The sequence below is a fragment of the Hippocampus guttulatus genome, chromosome 4 (assembly GCF_054856545.1).
Source record: "Hippocampus guttulatus isolate MCC_2025c chromosome 4, RoL_Hgut_1.0, whole genome shotgun sequence".
Lineage (NCBI taxonomy): Eukaryota > Metazoa > Chordata > Actinopteri > Syngnathiformes > Syngnathidae > Hippocampus > Hippocampus guttulatus.
In genome coordinates this window covers 2,406,769-2,434,010 of record NC_141264.1, presented here as the reverse complement: position 1 = coordinate 2,434,010, position 27,242 = coordinate 2,406,769, and the positions used below count along the sequence as shown (strand labels likewise).

Here is a 27,242-nt window from a genome sequence, read left to right as displayed (position 1 = left end):
GTCAACCAGGTCATAGATTTCATAGTTTAATTTGATAAACAGTGGATTCGTGGGTTCCGTCTATTTGGAGCCAGTGATTGTTCTGATTGCTTTGTATTGTAGTTTTAAAACAGAGTGTGTTTTACTGGCATTTCCCCATATTTCCACACAATAGGTCAAATATGGAAGTAATAAAAGTATAATGTGTACAAGGATCTCTTATTCAGCACATCGTTTGTTTTTTGGAGGATCCCTATGGTTTGGGATATTTTTCTTTTAACATTATCTAAATGTAGCTTCCAGCGTGGTTTTGCAACTATTACTGTTCCAAGAAATTTTCATAAGGTCATTCATCGATTTGATGATGAAGTGTATACAATATCATTCACATCCATGCATTCATTTTGCAACATTCAATGTGTTCCAATAATGTGAAAATCATTTGAATGAGGATGCTTGTGGGCTTTGACTTTACAATTTTTTATTGAGAAAAATAAGATGCTCCAATGTTTTAAATTTCAGCCTGTTGCGTCTTTTACAAGCAATTCCCCCTGCCGTGGAGATTCATTGTATTCATGTAGTGACAGGTGAGTGCCAAGTAGGCCTCCATGTTCACAGAGGTCCACATGTCAGTCGTTATACTCACTGCCACAGCTTGCTGTACTTCCATTTTCACTTTTTCCCGTTCCTCCTTATATTTGTCGGCCACCATTTTCTTGATGGTCTGAAAATTAAACATTATATGGGATTCATCTACTACTTTATGGAACTTTCACACAGACCTTTCTCGTCGGCAAAACATACGAGGGTTCAAGGACCTGAATCAGCTCCTTGAACCCTTCACTCTCCACAATGCTGAGGGGCTGGCAGTCCTTGATAATGAAGTTCAGCAGTGCCTGATTGAGCAGCTGCTTCCTGGAAGCTTGATTGTCAAACATGGAGTGGAGAGTCAACCAATAATAATTACTGATTGCCAATTAATCATCAACATAGCAACCGTGAAAAGATGAGCGAACGTTTGTATACCTGGCGTAATACTGGGTGTATCGCGAACTTCATTCTCATGCTTGGCCTGATAATGCCTCAGCATGGTGGAGGTGCTTCTGTTGGTGTATGACAATTCGACCCGGCAAATTCGACATTTCACCTGCAATGAAATGTGATTAAGAAGTAACTAAGAGTTACCTTGAAATGTATTTGAATTAGAATGGTACAACACATGTCAATAATCTGAGAGGCACCTGCCGAGTGCCTCTCGCTGAGAGGCTCTCGGCGACAGAAGGCGATTTGAATAAATAAATAAATAATACCTTATCCTCCAGGACATCAAAATGGTCCCACACGGTGGATGATTTGCGTCTCTGCTCCATAATTGGCAAGGAAGGCACGAGCACGAAGTCTGCAGTGACACGAAGTCTGTCCCACGAACTTGGACAAGCGAGCGTGAGTGAGGTCTGGCTTGTTTCGGCAGGTGGCATTGTGTCGCCAGACGCACTTCCTTATAAACACTGTGCGGTGGGCTTTTGCTGCGTCAACGCCCTCTGCACTGAGTCGACGCCCCCTGGACTAAGTGGCGCAGCCGGGACTGTGCCAAGCAGCCGATGCAGTCTAAACTGCACCGGTGCAGTTCACGTGTCAATTAGCAGCCTGGACTGTGTCAACGCAGCCGATGTGTCAATTAGCAGCCTGGACTGTGTCAACGCAGCTAATGCAGTCTAAACTGCGCCGGTGCACTTCACGTGTCAATCACGTGACGTAATGAAGCAGCACATGCATCGACACGTGGTTTGCTCTGTGAGCCCAGCACATGCGTCAACGCATCGGTGTTGCTGGACCCATCACTAGTTTCAACTAAGCAACCGACGTCACAAATCAAATACGCTTTGATCTACGACAACAAAAAGCTAGCCTAGCCGAAACAACAGCTAAGCTTAGCTGACGCAAACACAGCAGAGAGCAGCGGACTATCGACTGCTGAAGCGCGCTTCGCTCGAGTGGCGTCGCTACATATTTGTCTGTCACTTGTTGAGATCGATCAATTCGATGAATAGATTTTTCCAGAAAATCTGGTAATTGTTTGCCGAGCCGGCAACCAAGAATGATCCGAAGTGATCACGTGATCACCGTCGGAACTAAAACGGAGACGGTCGGAAAAGCAGAGCGTGTACCAGGTCCTGCATGTTCCGACAAAACTATGACTTGGAAGGGTGGGGGGGGAATGACATACACAAATGAAATGAACACCGCAGGTTAATTTTTATGGATTTTAGAAGATTTCCCTGAAAATTATGGACAATCATGAACATAATTTTACAACTTTTTAAAATTTGATTTTTATGAACTTTAAGGACCAGTACGAACCCTTAGCCACAGACCATCACACTGCCACCATCATGGCTAAGTAATATTTTCCAGATTGATATATTTTAAGAACTTAATTTATAATTTCTTCTTGTAGCCAACTTCACTTTGTCTGATTTTATGTGATTTATTGATTCAACAAATGTGGTGCTCAGGTGTTGTCTGTGAAATTGAACTCCGCTTTCCCCAAAACGCCATTAGTCACAGTTTGTGATTTAACAAGGGGGGGGGGGGGGAGTTACTTTTTCACACAGGGACAGGTAGTTTTGGATTTTTTTTTGTGCCTTAAAAAATTTAATTGGCATTTGGAAACGGCATTTTGTATTTCCTTGTGTGGTCTCTGTGTGTTATTAAAATCGGCTTGCTGAACTGAAACCTTTGTACGTGATAAATATGCAAACAACACAGAAATCAGGCCAGAAAAAAATACTATTTCACAACACTTTAGTGCCCCGTTCTCATGACCGTGGATGTAATAGTCTGGCCGCAAACAACAAAACCAGTTTGCATGACAGTGAATCAAATATTCAAGGGCCCTCAGAGTCCATGCTGATAACAAATAAGGAGACTGTGTGTCAATAGGGCATTTTTTTAATTAATTAAGTCAAAGTCAAGTCATTTGAGCATCAGGTTCTTTGTGCTTTTCCCCCCAACCCAGCACATTTAAGGCACTGAAACTAGAATAAGCGTGGCCTGACAAGTAATGACCAATAACAGAGAAGATGCCAAGTCAAGAGTTTGGCCACAGACACAGAGAGAATTTCTACACCCACAATACTCATTTCTACAATATCCGCACAAAACCAAAGGCTTTCTGGAACAAGACTTCCCAAAGCAGAACTTTCCCAGTGTTTTGAATGTGTGCAGGGAGCCGAGTGAAAAAAACTGCAGTTGAAGTACACAACCTAGGAATCAAGGTGGCTGAGGTTGCAACAGTCATGATAACTTATTGGATGATAAATGGGTATCAATGGTTTTGGGTTATCACATAAAGCTAAAGAGGACATTGCCGCAGCACTGCTGCCGAGAGTTAGCGACAAATTCAAAGCTTGTGGCCTGACATTTTGGCTGGGAGGTGACAGCGCTGCTGATTCTTTCATGTCGTCAGGCAACAGCACTGAGTTCCCTCCCTGTGAGTAATGTTGAAGCACGGCACTGGAGATATTATGGGCGCTGTTGCATTCAATACACTGGTTCAAGTAGAGGTTAGGAGATTGGAGGGAGCTGCAGGGGTGGTTGCTTTCATCCTCATTCTTTCCTATCCCCACCCCATCTTCCTGTCGGCCGTAAGGTGGTGAATTAGCAGTTATCTTCCCACCGGCATTGCTGGGTTGGCTCACTCTGGCTGAGGAGCCCCTGAATGGTTCTGATTCAGACTTACTGGTAACCTGGCAGCTAAGTGTTGAAACAGAAACACATTCTTTCATGGCTTGGGATGATGAAGACAGTGATCCATTGTGGTACAATTTAACAGGCAGTGGACCCCACGCTAATGAGCCGGAACAGTCATCATTAGGGACAAGCATTCCTCTCTGCCCCTCATTGACCTGCTTGTCTGTATACAGATCCACGTCCGATTCTTCATCAGACTCAGACATCAATGGCTGCTTGAATCCCATGATCCTCTTCGTGTTGTCCAGCGCAACCTGGAGAGACACACAAAACAAACGGCTTTTAAAATGACTCAGATTTAATTCGCAGGTTTTAGGCCATTTTTAAGCAAGGTAAAAATGACTGAGCGCCTGGAACATACGTAGTCCGTAACAGAGGTTAGTGATATAAAACCCCACCAAGCACCAACATGAAGGAACTGGATGTGTGCTTTGCTAAAAATGTCATACATCCAGTAATGTCATATTATATCAAATTATAAAACAACCGAGGGAGCCGGCGACGACCGACCGTGAGGGAGCCAGTGACGACCGCGAGGAAGCCAGTGACGACCGCGAGGAAGCCAGTGACGACCGCGAGGAAGCCAGCGACGACCGCGAGGAAGCCAGCGACGACCGCAGGGAGCCAGCGACCGCGAGGAAGCCGGGAGACAACCAGCCAGCGACCACCACGAGGGAGCCAGCGACGACCGCAAGGGAGCCAGCGACGACCGCAAGGGAGCCAGCGACGACCGCAAGGGAGCCAGCGACGACCGCGTGGGAGCGGGAAATTCACATCTCAAAAACATGGGCTTCCAACCCTTTGAAGATACTGACGATAAGCCATTCGACCCCGAGAACAATTTGGACCCAGACAATAACTTCGTCAAGAACAAACAAACGGTGACAAACTCTGACTATTACCTGGATGAACAATTCAACACTAATATAAAATTGGAAAATGCACTTTCAGTAATACACCTAAACAGTAGAAGTCTCTATAAAAAACTTCACAAAAATCAAAGAATACCTGACTAAATTCAATAAATTTAAAATAATTGCCATATCAGAAACTTGACTTGACAAAGATAAAACAAGTGAAATGGAAATAGAAGGTTATGAAATGCTACTAATAGAGAAAACAAAAAAGGAGAGGGGGGGTGCAATATATGTAGACAAAGCACTTAAATGCAGTAAAATCGAGAGATTGACAAACACAATAGAAAACCTAATGGAATGTCTAACCATTGAAATACATAATAAAAAGGCATCAAATATCATCATAAGTTGCATCTATAGGACACCAGGATCATGTATTGACACATTCAATAAAAAACTAACAGATATGCTCAGCTACTACAACGATAAGAAAACACGAATAATGTGTGGTGACTTTAACATTGACTTATTAAACCTAAATGGACACAAAAAACAACTGACTTCATAAATACTATGTACAGCAACAGCCTTTTCCCAGTAATCCTGAAACCTAGCAGAATAACAGTTGACACGGCCACATTAATAGTTAACATATTTATAAATAAGATTGATCATAAAATGGAAAGTGGACTTCTCATTAATGATATAAGTGACCATATACCTGTCTTTGCAGTTTTTCAAAATTATTTTGATAGAAAAGCAAAGTCAACAACTCACATAACAGAAATAAGACTAAGAACCCAACGTTCCATCGATGCTTTTAAGCAAGACATAGAAAAACAAAACTGGACCGAGGTCTACTCAAACGAAGACCCAAATACAGCGTTTGAAGTATTTCAGTCTACCATAATCTCCTTATATGATAAACATTTTCCATTAACTAAAGTCTCCAAAAAGTATAAAGACCCAAGTAAGCCATGGATAACGAAAGGCATAGAAAACGCATGTAAAAAGAAAAACAATTTTAATAAATTGTTTTTAAAATTGAGAACTGAAGAAGCAGAAAAAATATATAAGACCTATAAACTAGTAAATATTATAAGAACCAGTAAAAGAGATCATTATCATGCACTATTAGAGCAGAATAAAAGTAACACACAAGAAATATGGAAAATACTTAACCAAGTAATCAGAAATAGTCCTAAAAAAATGGATTATCCAGAGTATTTTATCAAAGGAAAAAATACTATTTTGGAAAAAAATACAGAAAGAGCAACTGAATTTAATGAGTATTTTGTCAACATCGGCAGTAACCTAGCAAAACAAATTCCTGATCCAACAAACTTGTTTGAAATAGATAGATACGTAGAAAAGAACTCCTCCACGATGTTCCTTACTGCTGTAAAACAAGAAGAAGTAGCAAATATTGATAACACCTTTAAAAATAAAATGTCAACTGATTGCTTTAATATTGATATGACAATAATAAAGCAGATGATAGAATATGGAGTGCGACCTTTCACGCACATATGCAACCTGTCATTCAAAGCTGGTATCTTTCCATCAAAAATGAAAATTGCTAAAGTTATTCCAATTGATAAAAGTGGAGAAAGACATCTGTTTACAAATTATAGACAAATATCACTACTACCACAATTTTCAAAAATATTAGAAAAACTATTTTCTCGCAGACTTGATAGCTTTATACAAAAACATGCGCTGTGAAGTGAGAATCAATATGGTTTCAGGGAAAAACGGACCACCTCAATGGCAGTTATGGAGTTTGTGGAAGCAATAGCCACGAATATAGACAACAAAGAATTTACTGTTGGGGTTTTCCTAGATCTAAAAAAAGCTTTTGACACAATAGATCACAATATATTATTGAAAAAACTAGAAAGATATGGCATTAGAGGTGTAGCTTATAAATGGATAAAAAGTTATTTAGAAAACAGATATCAGTACGTGCAGCTCAACAATAAAAAAACAAATCAACTGAAAACCACTGGAGTTCCTCAGGGGTCAGTGCTTGGTCCAAAACTATTCATCTTATATATAAATGATATCTGCAAGGTCTCAAAACAATTTAAATGTGTCCTATTTGCTGATGATACAACTTTCTACTGTTCTGGAATCAATCTGAAACAGCTCCTGACAACCGTAGAAAACGAATTAAACAAATTTAAAAAATGGTTCAACAAAAATAATTTGTCACTTAACCTGAAATAATCGAAGTTAATTGTTTTTGGCACAAGACCAATCAAACACCAAGCTAAAATTATGGTAAACTCAATTGAGATAGAAAGAGCGTATGAAACCAAGTTTCTCGGATTAGTAATAGACTCAAAACTATGTTGGATGCCACATATCGATAACGTAAAAAGAAAAATAGCCAAAACCGTAGGGATCCTCTTCAAAACCAAGGAAGTGCTAAATAAGAGATCTTTGTATACATTATACACTTCATTATTATTCCCATATATGACCTACTGTGTGGAAATATGGGGAAATGCCTGCAAAACAAACACACTCCCTATTCTAAAACTACAAAAAAAAGCAATTCGAATTATTAGTAGATCAAAATATACGGAACCCACAAATCCACTATTTATCAAATTAAATACGATGAAATTTTATGACCTGGTTGACTTTAAAATCGCCCAATTAATGTACAAAGCACACAATAACCTGCTCTGCCAAGTTTTTCGAAATTCGAGAAAGCAGCTATGATTTAAGAGGTACCAACTTATTCAAACAACTCAAAACAAGAACAAACATCAAGCAAAGAAGTGTATGTATCAAAGGTGTTAATCTGTGGAATAATTTCGAAACGGACCTGAAAATGAGTAAATCGCTTGCTGAGTTGAAAACCAAATTCCAAAAAATAGTACAAACAACCTACATCAATCAGAGTTAAAATGATAAATTCTAAACATTAGATATAATGATAAATCAGAACTAAGTTGATAAATAGAGAAAGGTATTGAAATATCCATTATGAATACAAGAGAAAATTGATACAAGAGTGCCAGGGTGTGTATGTATAAAATCCCGATACAAACCAAAAGTTGTAAAAATATCACGGTTAAGGGTAAAGTATGAGCCTTAATGGAGACTTCTTTCTTCTTACTTTCTTTCTTTTCTGATTGATATAAAAATGATTTACTAGATATAAACACATAACACGGGGTAGGACTAGATACGTTTTTGACTTCTTCCTACTCCCTTGAACATAATAACTGTGTTGAATGATGACTGATTTCTCTTTCCTTTTTACTATTTTATTTACTTTATTTTCTGTCAAATTATTACTGTATATGTTTTATGTTCAATAAACAAACCAAACCAAACCCTGGTAAACAGAAACATTTTAGATTTATGACCAGCACCATCAAACTACAAACAAAGCAATAAAAAGAAGCTTGGATGTGCGCCGGTGTATAGAATATACTGTATATAGTAGGGGTGCATGGTACACTGGTTCCAAAGTATACCGGGACTATACTATACCGCTCGCCACACGTGAAGTTACTGCAAGCTGACTTAATGGCTATCACCACAAGCAAGAGGGTTAGAGAGAGAGGAGGACAATCTGTACATTGGGCATTGTTGGTGCTATGCGGGAGGGGATTGGGGGGGGGGGGGGGGCTTGGCTCATTCACTCATGTCATGTGAGTGCTTTTACGTTTAAGGGTTATATTCCCCACTTACTCACTTAAGTAGTTAACGGGATTTATTCCTTCATGTATTAACATTATTTGCGACCATCAAAAGGTTACAGGCATTCAATTATGGTTTTCGGCCTTGCCGCTTATATGTGGGGATTTTTCTAGATTCTCTGAATCTTTTGACGATATTGTGGACCGTAGATAATGACCGATAGACGGGATCGACATATTAGGCACCCTTGAATTATTTATTAAATTAAAATGATGAATTTTCCTATGCAGAACTCATTCTAACATACCTGTAGGACATATCCCCGCAGTCTTTCTCTGACCATACATAGCTCCCATCGGGGGTCACCACCATGATCCTCCAGGGCCGTCAGAAGGAGCTGACACTCGCATCGTGCCAGATAAAAGGCGCATGACAGACAGAGGAGATCATCCAAAATCAATGGGCTGAGTGTGTGCAACTGGAGATGAAGCTGCTCCCACCGTGTTGAGCGTTGGTATCCAAGCAAACCAAACAGTTTCTCAATCTGTGCCAATGACAGCACCGGTTTGATGTAGTGTGTGAACATGCCCGAGTACATCTGGGAGACAAGAGAACCAAACATATGAATTACACACTACTCTCCTCCCGCCCTTCCCATTAAATACCCGATTAGCAATTAAGGATATTACATATCACAAATCAAATATTTAAAAAAATCATTTCACCTTGACAACTTTGTACTCTTCCCTCCAGGGTCCAAGGTACAGATTTAAAGCTGCTTGCTCCAGAACCTCAAATGCCTTGGCAAGGCCCCATAGTCCTCTTCTTGCTTTCACTTGCTTGGTGCTACTTGCTTTGGGTGCTTTTGCAAATGCTGCTTCCACTTTGAGTGACTCCTCCATAATCTTCAGAGGATCTAGACTCAAGCAGTGTGTGTCTTGAGCATTTTTGTTGCTTAGCAGCTCCTCCACCTGCTTCCACAGCTCCTCATTGCTGCATGCCAGGTATGAACCTCGTCTCACTATTTGCTGCTCTAATGAGTGATCATAAGCAGCCACTAAATGTCGCATTCGTTCGTGAAACATGCTCATTTTGGGCTCCTAGCTGGGAATGACAAGAAAAAGATGATCAACAATGACATTAGGCTTGCATGGACAGTCATATCAGTGATAGCAATTCACATTCTGTCTGATCAACTTGATTTATTGTGGGATAACAAACACCATGACACTGTAGTGTGTGGTTACTGTGTTTGCAAGCAAGCATGACTGAGGACTTGTGTTCTGGTTGTCGTGATATGATGGTCATTTATCAGAGCAGGTGTACAACAATAACAACACCTGGTGGTTACTTACCAATGCAACACCCAAAACTGCTTCTTCGGATAAGATTAAAGTTTACACTCTGTATCCAGCCACTTAAAAAACAGGTGTGAGCTTTATATAGATATAGATATATATTTATTTATTTATTATATAGATATATATGTATAGATATATACATACGTATACTGTATTTGTATAGATATATACATATAACGGGATTAATTTTTTTTCTCGCGAGATTAACGCGGCACACGTCACAAGCGGATGTTACGTTGCTCTATAAATAAACCAGAAACAAAACAAGCTTGATTTTTTTTGTCCGCCAGTAGTTACCATATCTTGGTGGTTGCTTTCCAGGTTGGGACTTCCCTTTTCGCTTAAGCGTCGAAAATGTCACTGAAAACCTGCAGTCAAGCCAGCCTCCACTCGCAAAATTTTCGTCAAGTGAGCCGTCACTGTGATTGTGAACACTGTGCATTACGGTAATCTGCCGCCAGCGAGCGGCGTTGGCCACCTTCAAAATAAAAGCACTCCAACTAATGCATGCACGTCAGTGGTTTGGATTCACAACCCCCCCCCCCCCCCTATATATAAGTAATTTCTTGGCTGTCGAGCAACGATAAATTCACCCAGGGAGAATTAAAAAACTCTCAGAACAGAGCCAAGAAGCGTTCTCAAATTGAGAAAGAAAATAAAGTAAATGGTAATTCTACATCAAAAATGAGACATCAGGTCTGAATGAGAGTAGTTTGATTTTTTTTTTTTTTTTTTAATATCAGGTGAAATTGATGTTGAATTACCATTGACTTCATTTTCTCTCATTTGAGAATGCTTCTTGGCGCTGTTCTGAGAGTTTTTATTCTCCCTGGATTGGATGTATTTATCATTGCCCGACAGCCAAGAAAAAAAATTAATATATATATATATATATATATTCCTATACTGTAATCCAAACCACTGAAGTGCAGGTAGAAGTTCATTGGTTGGATCGCTTTTATTTTGAAGGTTGCTGGCGGCAGATTAACGTAATGCACAATATACACAATCGCAGTGGTGACTCACTTGACTTCAATTTTGCGAGTGCAGGCAGGTTTGACCGCAGTATCGAAAGAAGGGTGGAAGCCTTTCTCTATGTTGGTTCAGACGCACTTCAACAACCGACATTTTTTTGGAAGCCTGGTCCCCCTCCCTCCCTCCCTTCCCTCAGAAGCCATGTACTGGTTCCAATTCAGGAAATAGAAGCTCGTCATTAAGATTACAATAGCTATGTTTGACAAAGTGCGCGCGTGTGTGTTTGTTTACTACCAAGACGTAGGTGTTAGGCCGAGTTAAACAGCGAATCTCATCGAGACAGCGTTGTGATTTTTCGACATAGATTCCGTCACCCCCCGCCCAAACAAAAAAAAAAGCATTTTCAGAATGTCGACAGCTCAACACTGAATTCGACGGTATCCTGCTGAACGTTTGCATGCTACCAACTCGCAGATTATGCAACTGGAACACATAGATCGACAGACGTAGTTGGGGGAAAAAAAGAAGAATAAAACCGTAAACTCACCTGTACGTGTTTCTTCAGACGCTTGTCGATATAAGATTAAAAGATGCTCGGGCCAAACTGTCCGACCGCATTTAGCCACTTGAATGTCAAGGCGAAAAGTAAACGCGTCGTGTCACGTGACACACAGTTTTTGCATGTTTGAATGAGGTGCGTTTGGTTTCTGACCTGCGTATCTTGGGCAAGTGGAACTCTGTTGTCAGGGTGATTTCGATACGAAACGTGGGATTTATGAAGAGGAAAAATAAATACTATACATCAGTAAATAAAATACAAGTGAATAATTAAGTAAGTCCGCATCTCAAGGATAACGTCAACTCTCAACAGCTACTTGATGGCGGGGACGTTTTTACTGTAGTGCTTCAATTCTCATGTACATTCGTAAATGATACAAACAGGTCAATACCAGGGCGTGGCTTCGGTGCAGATGATAGGGGGAGGTCCAAGCGGTCTCTTATTTAAAAGCAACCTTGTTACCAAGAGCAACACAAGATCTTAACTTTGCATCTTGAGCGGATCCAGTCGGCAAGTCCAACTAAACTGTCATGTCAAAATCAGACAGAGTTGTGTTGGTTCTGGGTGGAGCAGGGACAGTTGGCTCTGGAATTGTCAAAGCCCTACTGGATAAAGGTAAGATCGACTACTGGGAGAGCTACACGCACACACAGCTGACTTATTGTTTCTGCACACTACGGTGACGGTGTATGATAGGATGATAAATATATAATTATATCAATATAGTGTATTAAAATGTACATTATTTATAAAAAAACACTTTTGCTAGATCAATTTAGCAGGTTGGAGACTTACCATGGACTTACCTTCAACTTCAACCAAAGATTTTCAATTGGATTGAGATCTGGATAATTTTCAGGCCATAACATTGACTTTATGTCTTTCTATAAAGATTTTTTTCACAGTTTTTGCTGTATGGCTAGAAACATTAGCATCTTGAAAAATGATGTCATCATCCCCAAACATTCTTTCAGTTAATAGGACAAGTGTCCAAAATGTTTATGTAAACTATTCAAGATGTAATGGCAGCCCCTGACATGAAGTAGAGGTAAGATCTTAAGCCCAAGCCCAACCCGACCCGACCCGAAATTTGGGTCGGGCCTAAATGTCAATCATTGCTTCGGGTCGGGTCGGGCCGGGCTTCTCTCTCGCTGACTTTTAAAAAAAATAAATATACAGAGGCTGAGGCATTTCGAGGCTGTGAATAGTTTTGGCCATGAGAGACCATGGTTTGCAAAAAAATAAAATAAAACAGACGTCGTCTCATCACAACACGTACTGTACTAAACTCTTGCAATGACTGACTCCGAGGGGATCGAGCCTTTTCTGTTCCCTCTGGAATGACCTTCCATGAAATATTTGGCAAGCCCCCCTCCAGTCCATTTTTAAAACTCGTTTGAAGACACATCTTTATTCTTTGGCTTTCGACCCAATACGACACTGACACTGTTCTATAGTTTTCTAGTGTCGACTGTATGAGTTTGTATCATCAGTTTGTTTGTTTTTTCATTTACGGTTTTCACTTTCTTTTGTTCTGCGATTGGCTGGCAACTGGTTCATGGTCTCCCCGGCCTACTGCCCAAAGACGGCTGGGATAGGCTCCAGCACCCGCTGCGACCCTTGTGAGGATAAAGCGTATCGGAAAATTGATGGATGGGCTTTCTTTTGTTGTTGTATTATGGTCATTTTATGTTATATGCAAAGTGCTTTGTTTTAGCTGCAGCTGTTGTTAATTATGATATATAAATAAAGTTGTCTTGTATATAAGTGGCGGCACAGTGGTCGAGTGGTTAGCACGTCCGCCGAAGAGTACAGAGGTCCAGGGTTTGGTTTCCGGGCTCTGACCTTCTGGGTGGAGTTTGCATGTTTTCCCTGTGCTTGTGTGGGTTTTCTCTGGGTACTCCAGTCTTCAACCACATTACAAAAAAATGTATGGTGGGTTAATTGGACACTGCCACGGTGCAACTGTCATTGGGAATGGTTGTTCATCTATGTGTGCCATGCGATTGGGTGGCAAACAGTTTAGGGTGTACCCGCCTACTGCCCGAAGACAGCTGGGATAGGCTCCAGCCGCCCGCGACCTTTGTGAGGAAAGATGGATCAGATAATGGCTGGATGGATGTGCTGTATATAGGTTTTAGACACAGCTGACTATGAACAACATTTATTACAACATTATGTGAAGATTTACCTTTTTTAGATTGATAATTTTTTCGTTGTTTCAATTCACATTTCTTGTGTTTGAGCCATGATCAAGTCAAGTCAAGTCAGCTCTATTGTTATTTTCTCTGTTTTATTTCTTTCCTCTCAACCATTGTGCAACCACAGGAGAGAGATGAGCTGCTGCGGGTACCCGTGCCACCATCAACAGAACGGTTAACATAAAATAACAAAATAATAACACATAAGACACAGACAGTCATACAATCTTAACCACTTTTTCTGCATACACTTTGTTATTTGAAGCAGTTATAGATGAAAGAGGAGAGAATCAAGGTGTCCTTTCACTAGTGGCTCAAAGACGTCATGCTGAAAATGTGCACACTTCTGCTACAAGCTAAGTTTGAAAGCAAACAAGAATCTGTAGCATCCATTGACAAAATAAGAGATTGGCTCACATCTCCTGTCCCATGTAAATCCGCTTCAATTCCAAGCGGCAACTGCCAGCTCCACATACGCATCTGCGCTGTGCGCGGGCACTTCTTGTTCTCATTGTCGGCTCCACAAACCATCCATCCATCCAGCCACAGACTGTCTAACAGTACCGACATTTCCGCTGAACAAAGGGCTGTGAAAAATGCTGCCCGTTACAGGCGCAACAAACACAAGCGCCCCAGGGCTGTCCAGCACCGACAGTCAAATGGCGCCGACATTCCTCCTAATCAAAATCAGTGCTGGGACACGCGTGCTGCCGAGAAGCACACCAAGCAGTTTCTTCTCCTCTGACGAACGTCGTGGCCAAAAAAACGCTGAAAACAATCCACATCAGGTCCACATGACGCAACAACAAACAAAATGATTCATGTCAGTACAGTTGGTGCAACAGTTGTACAAGGTTTTTGGGAATGGACATTTTGTTTGGGAATGGAAATTTACTGGGGGATTCACGATTAGTATGTCCCATTATGCTCCACACTTTGTAGTTAAAGATCCTCATTACAAGTTAACTTTACCAGCTAGGGCAGTGGTCCCCAAACTTTTTCCTGTGAGGGCCACATAACTTTTCGCTTCTCTGATGGGGGGGCCGGGGTCAGTTTGTAACAGCAAAAGTGTGACTGCAAGAGTACCTAGACGTAAAAATGTATTGTTTCCCAGAAACCCACACAAAATCAAATAACTTTTTTGATACACTCGTGGTATTAAAGACGTCTTTCTTCTCGGGACACACCACCTCCGTGACAGCATTCATGCATTTCTTGACAAACTCTCCTTACCGCTGCTTGCTATCAGTTGAGCAAACCGAAAGCTAGCCCGAACAGATGGCTGGTTCAGCTGAGCTTTGCGTACAAATGTATTTTGCTGAGCTAACGTTCCTCTTTTTAGCATTGACAGTTTGTCTGCTCTCATTTGCCCATGCAAAAAATCGTACTTGTTGTTGTGATGGGATTCGTAGTGTCTCCGCAGATTGTATTCTTTGAATACCGCCACCGACAGATGAGAATCTTTTCTTTGAATTGAAAAAAAAATAGTTTCTCCATTTTGGGTTAAATTCCCTGTGTTCTGAATAATTTTTTTCTCTTACCTCACCTTTTCGCCATGATTACGTTCTCTTTGAGAGGGACGGGTTTAGGATTTTTTTTTCTGGGGTTGCCAGATAACGGCACAGACCGCAGAAGGATGGAACAAATGTCACGTTATATGTGTTTATGAAATTGTTACGAGCTAATAGTTAATCATGAAAATAGTTCATAACTAAGGAATATTTTATTGCAAAAGCCGAATTTTATGATAAAATACAAATATACATAGATGAAAAATAAATCAAAAGACTCTCTGGTATTGTTCAGGGGGGCCGGACCAAATGCGGGCCGTAGTTTGGTGGCCACTGAGCTAGGGTTTCAAATTTCACAATTTCCTTTTAAAAGGTCAAAAGCATTTATAAAACTATTCAATCAAGCAAAACTAGAAAGCACTTTTCTTCAAGAAATTTTAACTCCAAAGTGCTTTACAGGGACTTCCGCTCTTGTAACACAAGTCAAGTCATGTACAGTACGTTGTCATCGCGAGATCATTTGAGCATCCTGGCTCCCTCATACTGGTCAGTGGACTCAATAATGTTCCACTCTCTCATTTTTCGTTTCGTTTTCGTTTCGTTTCGTTTGTTTATTGAACATAAAACATATACAGTAATAATTTGACAGAAAGTAAGGTAAGTAAAATAGTAAAAAGGAAAGATGAATCAGTCATTATTCAACACTATTATTATGTTCAAGGGAGTAGGAAGAAGTAAAAAACTAGTCCTACCCTGTGTTATGTGTTCATATATAAATAGATCATTTTTATATCAATCAGAAGAGAAAGAAAGTAAGAAGAAAAGTCCCCTAAGCCTCATGCTTTACCCTTAACCGTGATATTTTTACAACTTAAAAAAAAAATTACTACTTTTTACAACTCATCGACGAATGACTACACACATGTAAACTATTCTACAAGAGGGAATAAAAACTCCAATGGGGAGGGATCTCTTGTCCATATTAGTTGGAATTATTTTACAGCACTTTGTCACAGCTGCAGTTGTTGTCAAAGTACTCTGGAAATTAAGTTGGGTTGAGAATGTGTGAATGTGTGTCCAAGTGTTTTTTTTTGTTGTTAATTACTGCAGGTTTCAAAGTTGCGGTAATCTCAAGAGACAGCAAAAGGCTGGAGAGACTCACATCATTCATCTCTGCCAACACGAAAGACAGACTCATCACAATTGTAGGGGACGTGGGTGAGTTATGCAAGTGGTTTTTCAAGTAAACCCATCCTTATTTGTTGATGTTTTTGCTGCAAGATTTGGTCTCGAATAAAAAAAGGCAAATACAGGACTGATACACATAAAGTCTGAAATATTTTTTAGTACCTAGACTAGTTCATGGGTAAAAAAATAAAATAAATTATGAGAAACGTAAAAAAAAAAACAATCCACATACCTGTACTTTTTTATGTCTAAATCACTTTCTGAATAAAGTGCAAAACTGACACTTGTGGTTGGCCCACTGGTACAGTGGTTAGCGCGTCAACCTCACAGTGCAGAGGTAGTGGGTTTGATCCTGGTGCTGGCCTTCCTGTGTGGAGTTTGCATCTTCTCCCCGGGCCTGTGTGGGTTTTCTCCAGGTACTCTGGTTTTCTCTCACATTCCAAAAACATGCATGGCAGGCTAATTGAACACTCAAAATTGTCCCTAAGTGTGAGTGTGAGCGCGGATGGTTGTTCGACTATGTGTGCGCTGCAATGTCATCCAGTTCAGGGTGTCCCCTGCCAACTGCCCGAAGACAGCTGCGATATGCTCCAGCACGTCCGCGACCCTTGTGAGGATCAAGCGGATCGGAAAATGGATGGATGGATGGATGGACTGACACTTGTGAAAAAATTAAAACACATTTGAAGTCTTCAGAAAATACATCTATCCATCCATTTTCTGAACCGCTTATCGTCACGAGGGTCGCGGGAAGGCTGGAGCCTATCCCAGCTGTCTTCAGGCAACAGGCGGGGTACACCCTGGACTGCTTGCCCACCAATCATAGGGCCAGAATATACATACAATACAAAATAAAGTAACTTTTCACTCCTTTGAAGCACAAATATGTGCTGCAGTATACACAGCTGATCGACCCCGAAGCCTTGAGTTCAAATCAATACAAAGATTTTGTTGGCTGCGCAGCAGTGCATACAGGAGAGAAAGATAAACCTAAGTATCAAGTATCAATCAAAAGTAATTATTTAGATCAACTACACAAGTTTTTTTCAACTCACTGACTGTTCTAAACTTGTTTGGCACAGTGATGATGATCATTTTTTAACTTCATACAGACAGAGGTGGTAAATATCATCACCATGTGTACTTTAATAGAAGTACAAATTCTTTGTTACTTTGTGCTACAAAAGATTCACATTAAAGTAGAAGTACGAGAGATGCGAGGAAATCATTTTCTGTATGGGCAAGTCCCAAGTCTTCCCCTTCAAGTTTCAAGCAAGTTCGTGGGGGGAAAAAAATCTTGCTCGTCAAGTCGAGTCCCTACTAAATGTCAAGTAAGCCAAGTCTGCCAAGTTTTGTGTGACGTTTGCAGAAGTGCAGGGAGGCAGGGCAGTATGATTACGACAAGAAGCATGAACAAGGCTTAGGTGACAAATGACAGTAACAGTCTGACACAGACTGACAGAAAACAGCGGTGGATTGAACAAAGCAGAATACAGGAAATGACAGTGGTGAGACTTTCTTGTCAAATTGTGTTGCAAAGTCATTAAACTGCTGCCACAGATCAATTAAACAAGAAAAGTCTATTTTATAAGCGATGAGGAGCTCATGGACAAGAAACTCAGTGTCCTGAGTGACCAGGTGATGAGAAGTCCGAAACCTATGTATATATATATATATATATATATATATGTAACCTTAATTTGTATCACAATGGAGGTGTATATTTTCATAACACATTTGACTTTGTTACAGCTGCAGTTGTTAACGTGCTCCAAAGCTTGTGAAAGTGTTCTGGAGTTGTTCAAGTCACTGTACCCAATTAGGACGACTGGAGTCTTGAAACTGCCCTAATTTGTCTGTCAGGCTCAGAGGTTGGAGTGGAGCAGGCGAAACAGGACCTCCTCAAACAGGTGGGAAAGATTACAGATGTCATTTCCTCTCTGGGGTTCAGTTGGTGGCAGGGAGGACCTCCACATACCCAGACCCTCAAGGATCTGCACTGGGTAAGTACACACAAAGGAAGTGGTTGAGAAAGAAAAAAACTTTAAAATATACAGTATATATAAAAAATAATAAATTCCTCGTCTCACGCCTTGGGTGGTGTCCGTCCTCCATTCAGCTTGGGTCCCCTACCAGAGGCCAGGAAGCTTGAGGGTTCTGCGCAGTATCCTTGCTGTTCCCAGCACTGCGCTTTTCTGGACTGAGATGTCCGATGTTGTTCCCGGGATCTGTTGCAACCACTCATCTAGTTTGGGGGTCACTGCCCCGAGTGCTCTGACCACCACAGGCACGACTGTCACCTTTACCTTTCAGGCTCTCTCCAGCTCCTCTCTTAGTCCTTGGTATTTCTCCAGTTTCTCGTGTTCCTTCTTTCTGATGTTTTCATCACTTGGGACCGCGACATCCACTACAACGGCTTTCCTCTGCCCTTTATCTATGATCACGATATCTGGTTGGTTCGCCATTACCATCTTGTCAGTCTGGATCTGGAAGTCCCACAGGATCTTCGCTTGGTCATTCTCCACCACCTTTGGAGGTGTTTCCCATTTTGACCTTGGGTTTTCCGGTCCATACTCCGCACAGATATTTCGGTAGACTACCATGTAGGCTTTCCCTGCCAGCATCTGACACCCTGCAGTTTTGTGTTGGATCGTCTCAGGTGCCTCTTTGCACAACCAACACCTTGGGTCTTGTCTGGTGTGGTATATCTGGGCCTCTATGGCTCTGGTGCTCAGGGCCTGCTCCTGAGCAGCCAGGATGAGTGCCTCTGTGCTGTCCTTCAGGCCAGCCCTCTCTAGCCATTGATAGGACTTCTTGAGATCAGCCACTTCAGTTATGGTCTGGTGGTACATCCCGTGTAGGGGCTTGTCCTCCCATGATGGTCCCTCTTCCAGCGCCTCATCCTCTGTTCCCCATTGTCTGAGACATTCTCTGAGTGCGTCATCCGTTGGAGCCTTCTCCTTGATGTATTCATGGAGCTTGGATGTTTCATCCTGGACAGTGGCTCTCACACTCCCGAGTCCTCCTTCCTTTCGGCTTGCGTACAGTCTTAGTTGTGCTGGATTTGGGATGGAACCCCCCATGCATGGTTAGGAGCTTTCGGGTCTTAACGTCCGTGGTCTGAATCGCTTCCTTTGGCCACCTTATTATTCCTGCAGGGTATCTGATCACTGGCAGGGCATAGCTGTTTATTGCCCGGGTCTTATTCTTGCCATTGAGCTGGCTTCTTAGGACTTGCCTCACTCGCTGGAGGTATTTGGCCGGAGCCGCTTTCCTTGTTGCCAGTTCGAGGTTGCCATTGGCTTGTGGTATACCGAGGTACTTGTAGCTGTCCTCAATGTCTGCTATTGTTCCTTCAGGGAGTGAGACCCCTTCAGTGTGGACTACCTTGCCTCTCTTCGTCACCATCCGACTACATTTCTCAAGCCCGAATACATCCCGATGTCGCTGCTGTAGACCCTGGTTGTGTGGATCAGGGAGTCTTTGTCCCTTTCGCTCTTAGCATACAGCTTTATGTCATCCATGTAGAGGAGGTGACTGATCGTAGCTCCATTTCTGAGGCGGCCTGTCTTGGTGATTACTTGGCTTAGGGGGTTCAGTCCTATGCAGAACAGCAGTGGGGAGAGTGCATCACCTTGGTATATGCCACATTTGATGGACACTTGGCTTGCCATTGGCTTCAAGTGTGGTTTTCCACATCCTTATCGAGTTTGCAACGAAGGCTCTTAGGGTCCTGTTCACTCCAAGCATTCAGTGATCCATGTATGTGGCATCGCATCATAGGCTTTCTTGTAATAAATCCAGGCTTGGTATGTCGGGACCTGCAGTCTTGTGCGACTGTTCCGTGTCGACTGGTGCTGTCCAGTTTTTCATATCTGAGACTCTTTCCTGTATGTCTGCCAATGTTATGGTAACTGGGTTCTGTTCAGGGAGGTTGCTGTGCTCCTCTCTCAGGGTCACCAGCCGTTGTGCACTGCTGTTATGTGCAACCTCCTTCTCCCATATGCCTTTCCAGTACCTTTCAGTTTCCAGTCTTGGTGGGTCAGCTCTGTTGTTAGGACCCTGCCACTGAGCGTTCACTTTCGCAGGTTGTGTTGCGAACAGCCTGTTTATTCGTCTGGCGTATATTCGTTTATACATCTTTCCGAGCCGCCTTGATCTGAGCCTCCAACCGTCTTTTCCATGGTGGGTAACGTATCTCATGGCTCCCATGGTTGCTCTTATAGCCAAGCATCTCTAGGATCACTGATGCTGAAGCGTACATCAGCTCATTTCCGGTTCCGGTTTCCGGTTCTGGTTTCCATGATCGTTACAGTAGGGATCGCCCTCAGTGCTGCATTCACACTTTCCATGAGACTTTCAGGTGATACTTCACATAGCCGTTGTAATCGGTTTCTAGATTGCCCAGCTTTCATTCTCGCCATGATCTTACCTTTCAGGTCAGTTGCTGCCTCGCTCAGCATTTCATTCATTGGGGCTGGTCTCCCAATATCATCATTTGCATTCTTTGGGGCTTGCCTCCCAATCTCCGGTCTGACCTCCTCCTCTGATCTGGCAGCCTGGGGCCCTTCACCATGGAACCTGCGTTGTACCTCATCAATCTGAAGTTGTGACAGCAATTGCTGTTTGTTGCTACTGAGCTACTAGTTGTTTCGTGGTCAACTGTGACTGTGGGTTTCGAAGTAACCATTTCGCCCACATGTAACCCCTCTGACTAGGGTTGCTTTAGTAGTAGCATTCCAACAGAGCCATGTTATCGCATCTCGCCCATCTCCGCTTTGTTGCAGTAGCCCATTTTTCATCGAGGTGCTCTGGTTCCCCAGCACCTGACGGTGTTATGTGCTCTTTTTTTTTTTTTTTTGCCCCAAGCGGGATTCGAACCCCCGTCTCCCGTATGCCAAAACCGGTGCCTTCCCAACTGAGCTATCCAGCCGCTACTTAGAGGCGATTACCTCACGTCATATCCCTTCAAATACGCTGCTGAGTTGAGTTGGTGGGTTACAATTTTATTTGACTGGTCAGCTCTCTGCGCTCCCAAACTGGAGACATGCTGGCGGCGTGGGTTTGATCCCGACTTGGGTGGACCCTGCAAGAGTAAAATTCCACCACTTACTCATATCCACCTCCAATAGTGGATGAATGCACATCCAGAGCATCCCCGCCATGCCCCCCCCCCCCCCCCCCAAAAAATGTCAATTGCAGGAGGTTGGCTGCTTGAAAAGTAGGTCTTCGGTCGAAAAAAGTTGGGCACCCCTTGTGTATCGAATGTTTGATATTTAATATTTCTGTTGAGCATTCCCACTTCATCACAAATGTCTTATTTTTCTTTGTGAATCTCCAGGTGATGGAATCTTTACTTTTTAGTACATTTGTGTCATGGAAGGCTTTCTTTCCTTTGGTGAGAGATGATTCCAAATGTACCTACACATTTATCACAGGTGAGAACGCTTGTTTTATTGGTGCACGTCAAAGGTTCCATACCATATCTTATCCTATTCATAGAATGTCAAATGAGTTGTTGCAGGTCCATGTTCAAGTACCCTTGAGCAAGATACTTTGACCAGTGCCAGTGGCTCTGGTTGTTGCATCATCAATGGATAAATTAGCTTTCAAGCTCACCTCCATAATATCATGTTGCAGTAATCAGTGTAAAGCACTCTAAGTGCCAAAGGTAGAAAGCAACTATGTTCGTGAAAACCATTTCCAGAGAAATTAAGCCAATAACTAAGAGGTAAATGGGTGATGCCCACTTTTCCTAATCTGAGATGTCACCTTGTAAAAAGTGATGCACTCCAAAGGTCTTGTGATTGTAGTCTATGTCCACAAAGTTTTCACTCTTGAGCTTGATGTCCTGAGCACAGTGTTTAGCGTGCCGGTGTATGTTTGGTCTGCATCACAGGGGGAGCAGGAGAAAAGCTTCTGATGCACGGTACTGGTTTCCTGACTGTAGGAGCTGCCAGTGCCCTGGCCTTCTGCCAGGTCCTCCGAGACGAGTACCCAGAATCACCCTGCAAACTCTACCAAGTGAGACATTAATAGCATCACAGAGAAAAACATAACCGAGTACTATTGGGTATTTCAAGTTGATCAATTCTGTTTGTTCGTTTCAAATAGCGCAGATGGCATTTCACTATAGAAATTCTGTGGTATAACTGAGGAGTGGCTCAAATTAAATTTCTCAAGTTACAAACAGTAAATTGTTTTTTTTTTTTTTGCTTCGTGTTGTGAGCTAAAATTATTTATCTGCACTCTATTGAACTGATTAAATGAACTTTTTTTAAAGTGCTCTACGAATACAGTTGAGTTGAGAAATGTGAGAACTCTTTCGAAGATATGACCGTGTGGGTCAGGTTATAACAGTTTTTTAGTGAAGACCAAGCCGACTACCCAGAGTATCCGGAGAAAACTCATGCAGGCACAGGGAGAACATGCAAACTCCACACAGGAAGGCCGGAGCCGGAATTGAACACCGCACCTCTGCACTGTGAGGAGGATGTGCTAACCAGTCATCCACCGAGCTGCCCTCAATTCTAATGCATTTATTTAAAAGCGCCTTTCATGCCACCCATGGACACTGTACAGACAATAAGAAAATACAATGTAAAAATTAGTAAACGAGATATTATATAAAAACAGGACATAAAATCATAAAATCATAAAAACATAGGAAATGGAAGAGCTATGTGTTGTAGGCAATCCTGAACAGGTGTGTTTTTAGACGGGACTTGAAAGTGGAAAGAGGTGTGCAGTTTTGGAGGTCCGGAGGTAGGTTGTTCCAGAGCTTTGGAGCAGCGTGACTAAAGGCTCTGGCTCCCATGGTGCTCAGTCGGGCAGGGGGCACTGACAGGCGGAGGGAGGACGAGGATCTGAGGGAGCGAGAGGGGATATGCACCTGGAGAAGGTCGGATAGGTAAGGAGGGGCCAGGTTGTGGATGGCCATATATGTATATAGAAGCAGTTTGTAATTGATGCGATATTGAACAGGGAGCCAGTGGAGCTGTTGGAGAACGGGGGTGATGTGCTGCTGGGAAGATGTTTTTGTGATGATGCGAGCAGAGGCGTTTTGAACCAGCTGGATTTTATGAAGGGACTTTTGAGGTAGGCCGAAGAGGAGAGCGTTGCAGTAATCAAGGCGGGATGTGACAAGACTGTGGACAAGAATAGCAGTGGTGCGGGGGGTGAGGGAAGGGCGAAGTCTGGTAATATTGCGGAGGTGGAAATAAGCAGTGCGGGTGATGGTGTTGATATGTGAGTGGAAGGTGAGCATGCTATCCAGGATGATTCTACCACTGAAATGAAATTATTATTTCATGTAATATAATCAAGGTTTGGCTCAGTTTCTGTATTTTCAGGCTATTATTTAGAAAGGTGACGAGAATATTTACTTCCATAAACACGACACCTCGTGATGTTGTTTTATGTGCCTGCTTGTCACTTCATGGAAGCATACTGTTCACATTAGAAGTCACATTTGTTTTTTGTAATGTGAACGAGTACATACAACAAATATTCCAAATGAGGCATTATGCCCTGCAGTGTGAACATAGGCTAAGTGAATTCCAGTGATCATATTGATCGAAACCTGCTATCAGTATCCTTTATTTATTTCCAGTAAATAATTCATGTGTTCTGTAGTGTGTGTGCTGAACATTGTCTACTTTGTCTTGGCAGATGAAGATAGACACAGGTGTTGCTACAATGGAGAGAATGACCCCTGGGTACTTGAATCACCTGGATCTGGGTGATGCTGTTGCCAAACTGGTGGAACGACAAAACGCATCTCACGCCGTTTTCACCATCAGATGCCCTGCAGATTTAAAATCTGTCGTCTTGGACGAGAACATTTAAAATTGAGAAACCCCACAATGTTCTCCCTCTTTTCACACATTTCTAATGGTCTTACTCTCACCTAACTTCCTTGAAATAGAAAAATGTCTATATATATACAGGTATATATACAGTATATATATATATAGACAATATAATGTCTAGACTCTGAATATAAGACGACCCCCACTTTTTCAGTCTTATTTCAATGCAAAAAACTCTTATATACTCTTATATTCGGGCCAATGCGTTAATAGTTGTCCCAAAAAAATGAAAAAGAAATACTCTGAGAAAACCTGAACTCATTGTTCTAAAGACTGAAAAAGTTGCACCGTTTATCATCAGTGTAAAGACATCAGATAACAGATACAATATCGAGCAGTGTAGGATCTCAGGCAAAGTGGAGATCATTGGTAATACGTCACATCAGATGCAGATGAATCAAGACAAAAACAGCACAGGGAACTACAGGTATGTGGCTCAGAAGCACAACACAGAGAATCTTGTCATGTCATCCCACATTTATAGCATGAGCAGTTGCCTTGAAGTTTAACTACTCAGGTAGTTTCACCTATTTACTGTGAGGAATGAGGACAAAGAGAGCAACTGATGTACTGTAGGTCATATCTGTTAGATACATTTTCAGTCACAACTCTACAAATATTCATGATCAACTGAAACAAAGACGTAACAAGGCTGAGGTATCAGTGTCAGTTGTCCAAATACTTTTGTAATAAGGAATTTTATGGGGCTTCTGGTGTCAGATCTTGTGTGTTTATTACAAATCCACTCTAGTACTGTCAATGCAAAAAATCATAAAAATGTGCCATAACATGCACATTAAGAGCTAATTTAGAGAAAACAAAACAACAAAAAGATGCGCATCTGCACTGTTGGGCAAGCGCTGGGAAAATGTAGGGAGCTGAGCTCCAAGTTATTCTACATGAAATGAAGCACCACTATAGTAATGTTGCATACTCAGCTACAATAATAAAAGCAAAAGCTAAACTACATCAAAGCTGCTTTAGTTGGGTGGAGCATTTCTTTTTCTAAATAAATTGTACATCTTTGGATAATGTATCTCACAACAACTTCAATGTCAAAGCCTTGGGCCAATGCAGTGACAGCACTGTATTATTATGACTGTATTATGAACAAACAATAATTGATCAGTGAGTACTGAACAAATAATGTATTATAGCTACAGGGCTGGTCATTTAGTTATCAAATACAAAAAAAAATCGATTTAAAAATACCACAATTTTTTTTTGTAGAGAAAATGACTTGGACACAAATGTTTGAATAAAGTGATACTTTTCCGCTTCATCTGTCTTTTTGTTTTTCCTACCTCTACCTGTCAAAATTTACTACACACACACACACACACACACACACACACACGTATAATTGTTATAAAAAACGGAAAACACATTCAATACATATCAAAATAAAATATAAATAAAAATTGTATGAATGAGAGAGAGAGAGAGGGTGTAGATCGGTGGTGTCAAACATACGGCCCGCAGGCCGGAACTGGCCCCCAAGGAGGTTCGGTCAGGCCCGCAGGGTAATTAAAAGATGTATAAAAGACACGGAATGAATATTTTTAATATGGTGCAATTCATGGATTATCCGCTCGGGGACACACTGTTTTGATCAGAGTAGAAGACAACATTGACTGCTGTTGTCCTCTTCTCTGATCAAAACAGTCTCAGGCTGTCACTGAGACAGACCCAACACAGCAGGACATGTGAATACTTTATTCTATACACATTTAATAGCACTGTCCTTTGCTTGGAAGGTGTCGGCAGGGATTAAATTTAGATTTTATATGCACGTGTAAATGGTTTAAATATTTCTTTCTTTATAAATCTGGTTTATCTTAATAAAGGGCATTACTATATTTTTCAATATCAATTATTTGTTAAAGTTTTGTGCCTTTATACAATCAGTGGGATCAATTGCAATGCATATGTGTGAATGATAAAAGTAAATTGCACATTTGTCTCAGGAAATTTAAGGTGTCTCATGTAATGGTTTGTAAAAGACATATATGTTCATTAAATTTCAACATTTTCCGAATGTTCTTGTGCTTCTTTAGACCAAAGTAAAGGAAAGACATGATATTTTGGTTATTTGTCGCAGAGGATGGTATAATTTTAATGGTCCAGCCCACTTGACATCTGCCAAGGCCGTATGTGGCCCACAATGCACTCGATTACTGCAATGCCCTTTACTTTGGAGTCAGCCAGTCCTCCATTAAGCGCCTTCAGCTGGTCCAGAATGCCGCTGCTCGCCTCTTGACTGGTACTCGTAAGAGGGAGCACATAACTCCTACTCTGGCATCCCTTCACTGGCTCCCCATTCATTTTAGAGTTATTTTCAAGATCCTCTTATTTGTTTTCAAATCTCTGAATAATCTCGCGCCACCTTACCTCTCTGAGCTCATCCGCCCCTAAACACCTGCCCGGCGCCTCAGGTCTGTGGACCAGACTTTACTAGAAGTACCAAGAACTAAACTGAGGCTCAGAGGGGATCGAGCCTTTTCTGTTGCTGGTCCCTCTCTCTGGAATGACCTCCCACTGAACATTCGGCAAGCCTCCTCGCTGCCCATCTTCAAAACCCTCCTCAAAACTCACTTGTATTCTTTGGCATTCGACTCAGCATGACTTAGAATTTGTTCTTGGTTTTACTGTTTGGTGCTTTCTACCGCCTTTATTACCGATTTGTCTTACTGTTTATTGTGCATGTTAAATTGCTCCATGTACAGCACTTTGTATGCAGCGATGGCTGTTTGAAAGTGCTCTATAAATACTGTTGACTTGACTTGACTTGACAATGTGAAATGAGTTTGAAACCCCTGCTATAGATAAAGTGCTACATAAGAGTAACCAATTTGCCATTTTACCTTTATGAGTCCCCTTTTTCCATTTTTGAATTGACATTAGTGTACAGTAATCCCTCGTTTATCGCGGGTGTTACGTTCCGAAAATGACCCGCGATAAGTGAAATCCGCGAAATAGAAAACTTTATTTTTTTTTTTACAATTAGCAACTATTACATGTGTACAAATACAGTGACTCGCGTGTAGGCCGTTTCACTGCTCTTCAGACTGGGCCGTTGCATCCTGACTGCGCTCTGCAGTGTTCTCTTCTTCTGAAGCCCGCGGTGCAGGTGTGTTTGTTCGGGAGAAGAACAGGCAGCTGTTGTCGCTCTTTTTTCTTCTTTGCAAAAAGATCCTTGTACACCGACATGCCACCATCGATTACGTTGGAGAACTGTATTGAACGGCTCATCAAAGGGTCCCATTCCTCAGCTACTCGCTTAAGTTCAGTGGCCATTCGCACCATGGTTGCTAAGCGACCAAGCGT

General features: G+C 41.8%; 2 protein-coding genes across 2 annotated transcripts; one reads left to right on the top strand and one right to left on the bottom strand.

The window, feature by feature from the left end:
- Positions 1 to 2,913: 2,913 nt before the first annotated feature.
- On the bottom strand, positions 2,914 to 11,295 carry spata2l (spermatogenesis associated 2-like). Its single transcript, XM_086109055.1, has 4 exons — positions 11,133 to 11,295; positions 8,975 to 9,353; positions 8,557 to 8,847; positions 2,914 to 3,986 (listed from the first exon to the last, which is right to left on the bottom strand). The coding sequence occupies exons 2-4, from the start codon at positions 9,338 to 9,340 to the stop codon at positions 3,246 to 3,248; spliced, it is 1,398 nt and encodes a 465-aa protein (XP_085965181.1). The 5' UTR covers positions 9,341 to 9,353; positions 11,133 to 11,295; the 3' UTR covers positions 2,914 to 3,245.
- A 194-nt stretch (positions 11,296 to 11,489) lies between these two features.
- Positions 11,490 to 25,197, top strand: LOC147205599 (uncharacterized). Its single transcript, XM_086109056.1, has 6 exons — positions 11,490 to 11,759; positions 15,967 to 16,074; positions 17,908 to 18,047; positions 21,386 to 21,482; positions 21,944 to 22,068; positions 23,716 to 25,197. The coding sequence occupies exons 1-6, from the start codon at positions 11,675 to 11,677 to the stop codon at positions 23,890 to 23,892; spliced, it is 732 nt and encodes a 243-aa protein (XP_085965182.1). The 5' UTR covers positions 11,490 to 11,674; the 3' UTR covers positions 23,893 to 25,197.
- The last annotated feature ends 2,045 nt before the right edge of the window (positions 25,198 to 27,242 follow it).

What these genes read in the sequence shown, in the direction of transcription:
- spata2l (XM_086109055.1), bottom strand. Translation starts at nt 9,340, where the DNA reads ATGAGCATGTTTCACGAACGAATGCGACATTTAGTGGCTGCTTATGAT. An exon ending in AAGAGTACAAAGTTGTCAAG is followed by an intron (nt 8,848 to 8,974) that starts GTGAAATGATTT and finishes CTTGTCTCCCAG; the next exon opens with ATGTACTCGGGCATGTTCAC. An exon ending in TGCGGGGATATGTCCTACAG is followed by an intron (nt 3,987 to 8,556) that starts GTATGTTAGAAT and finishes GTGTCTCTCCAG; the next exon opens with GTTGCGCTGGACAACACGAA.
- LOC147205599 (XM_086109056.1), top strand. Translation starts at nt 11,675, where the DNA reads ATGTCAAAATCAGACAGAGTTGTGTTGGTTCTGGGTGGAGCAGGGACA. An exon ending in CAAAGCCCTACTGGATAAAG is followed by an intron (nt 11,760 to 15,966) that starts GTAAGATCGACT and finishes TAATTACTGCAG; the next exon opens with GTTTCAAAGTTGCGGTAATC. An exon ending in TACCTACACATTTATCACAG is followed by an intron (nt 21,483 to 21,943) that starts GTGAGAACGCTT and finishes TCTGCATCACAG; the next exon opens with GGGGAGCAGGAGAAAAGCTT.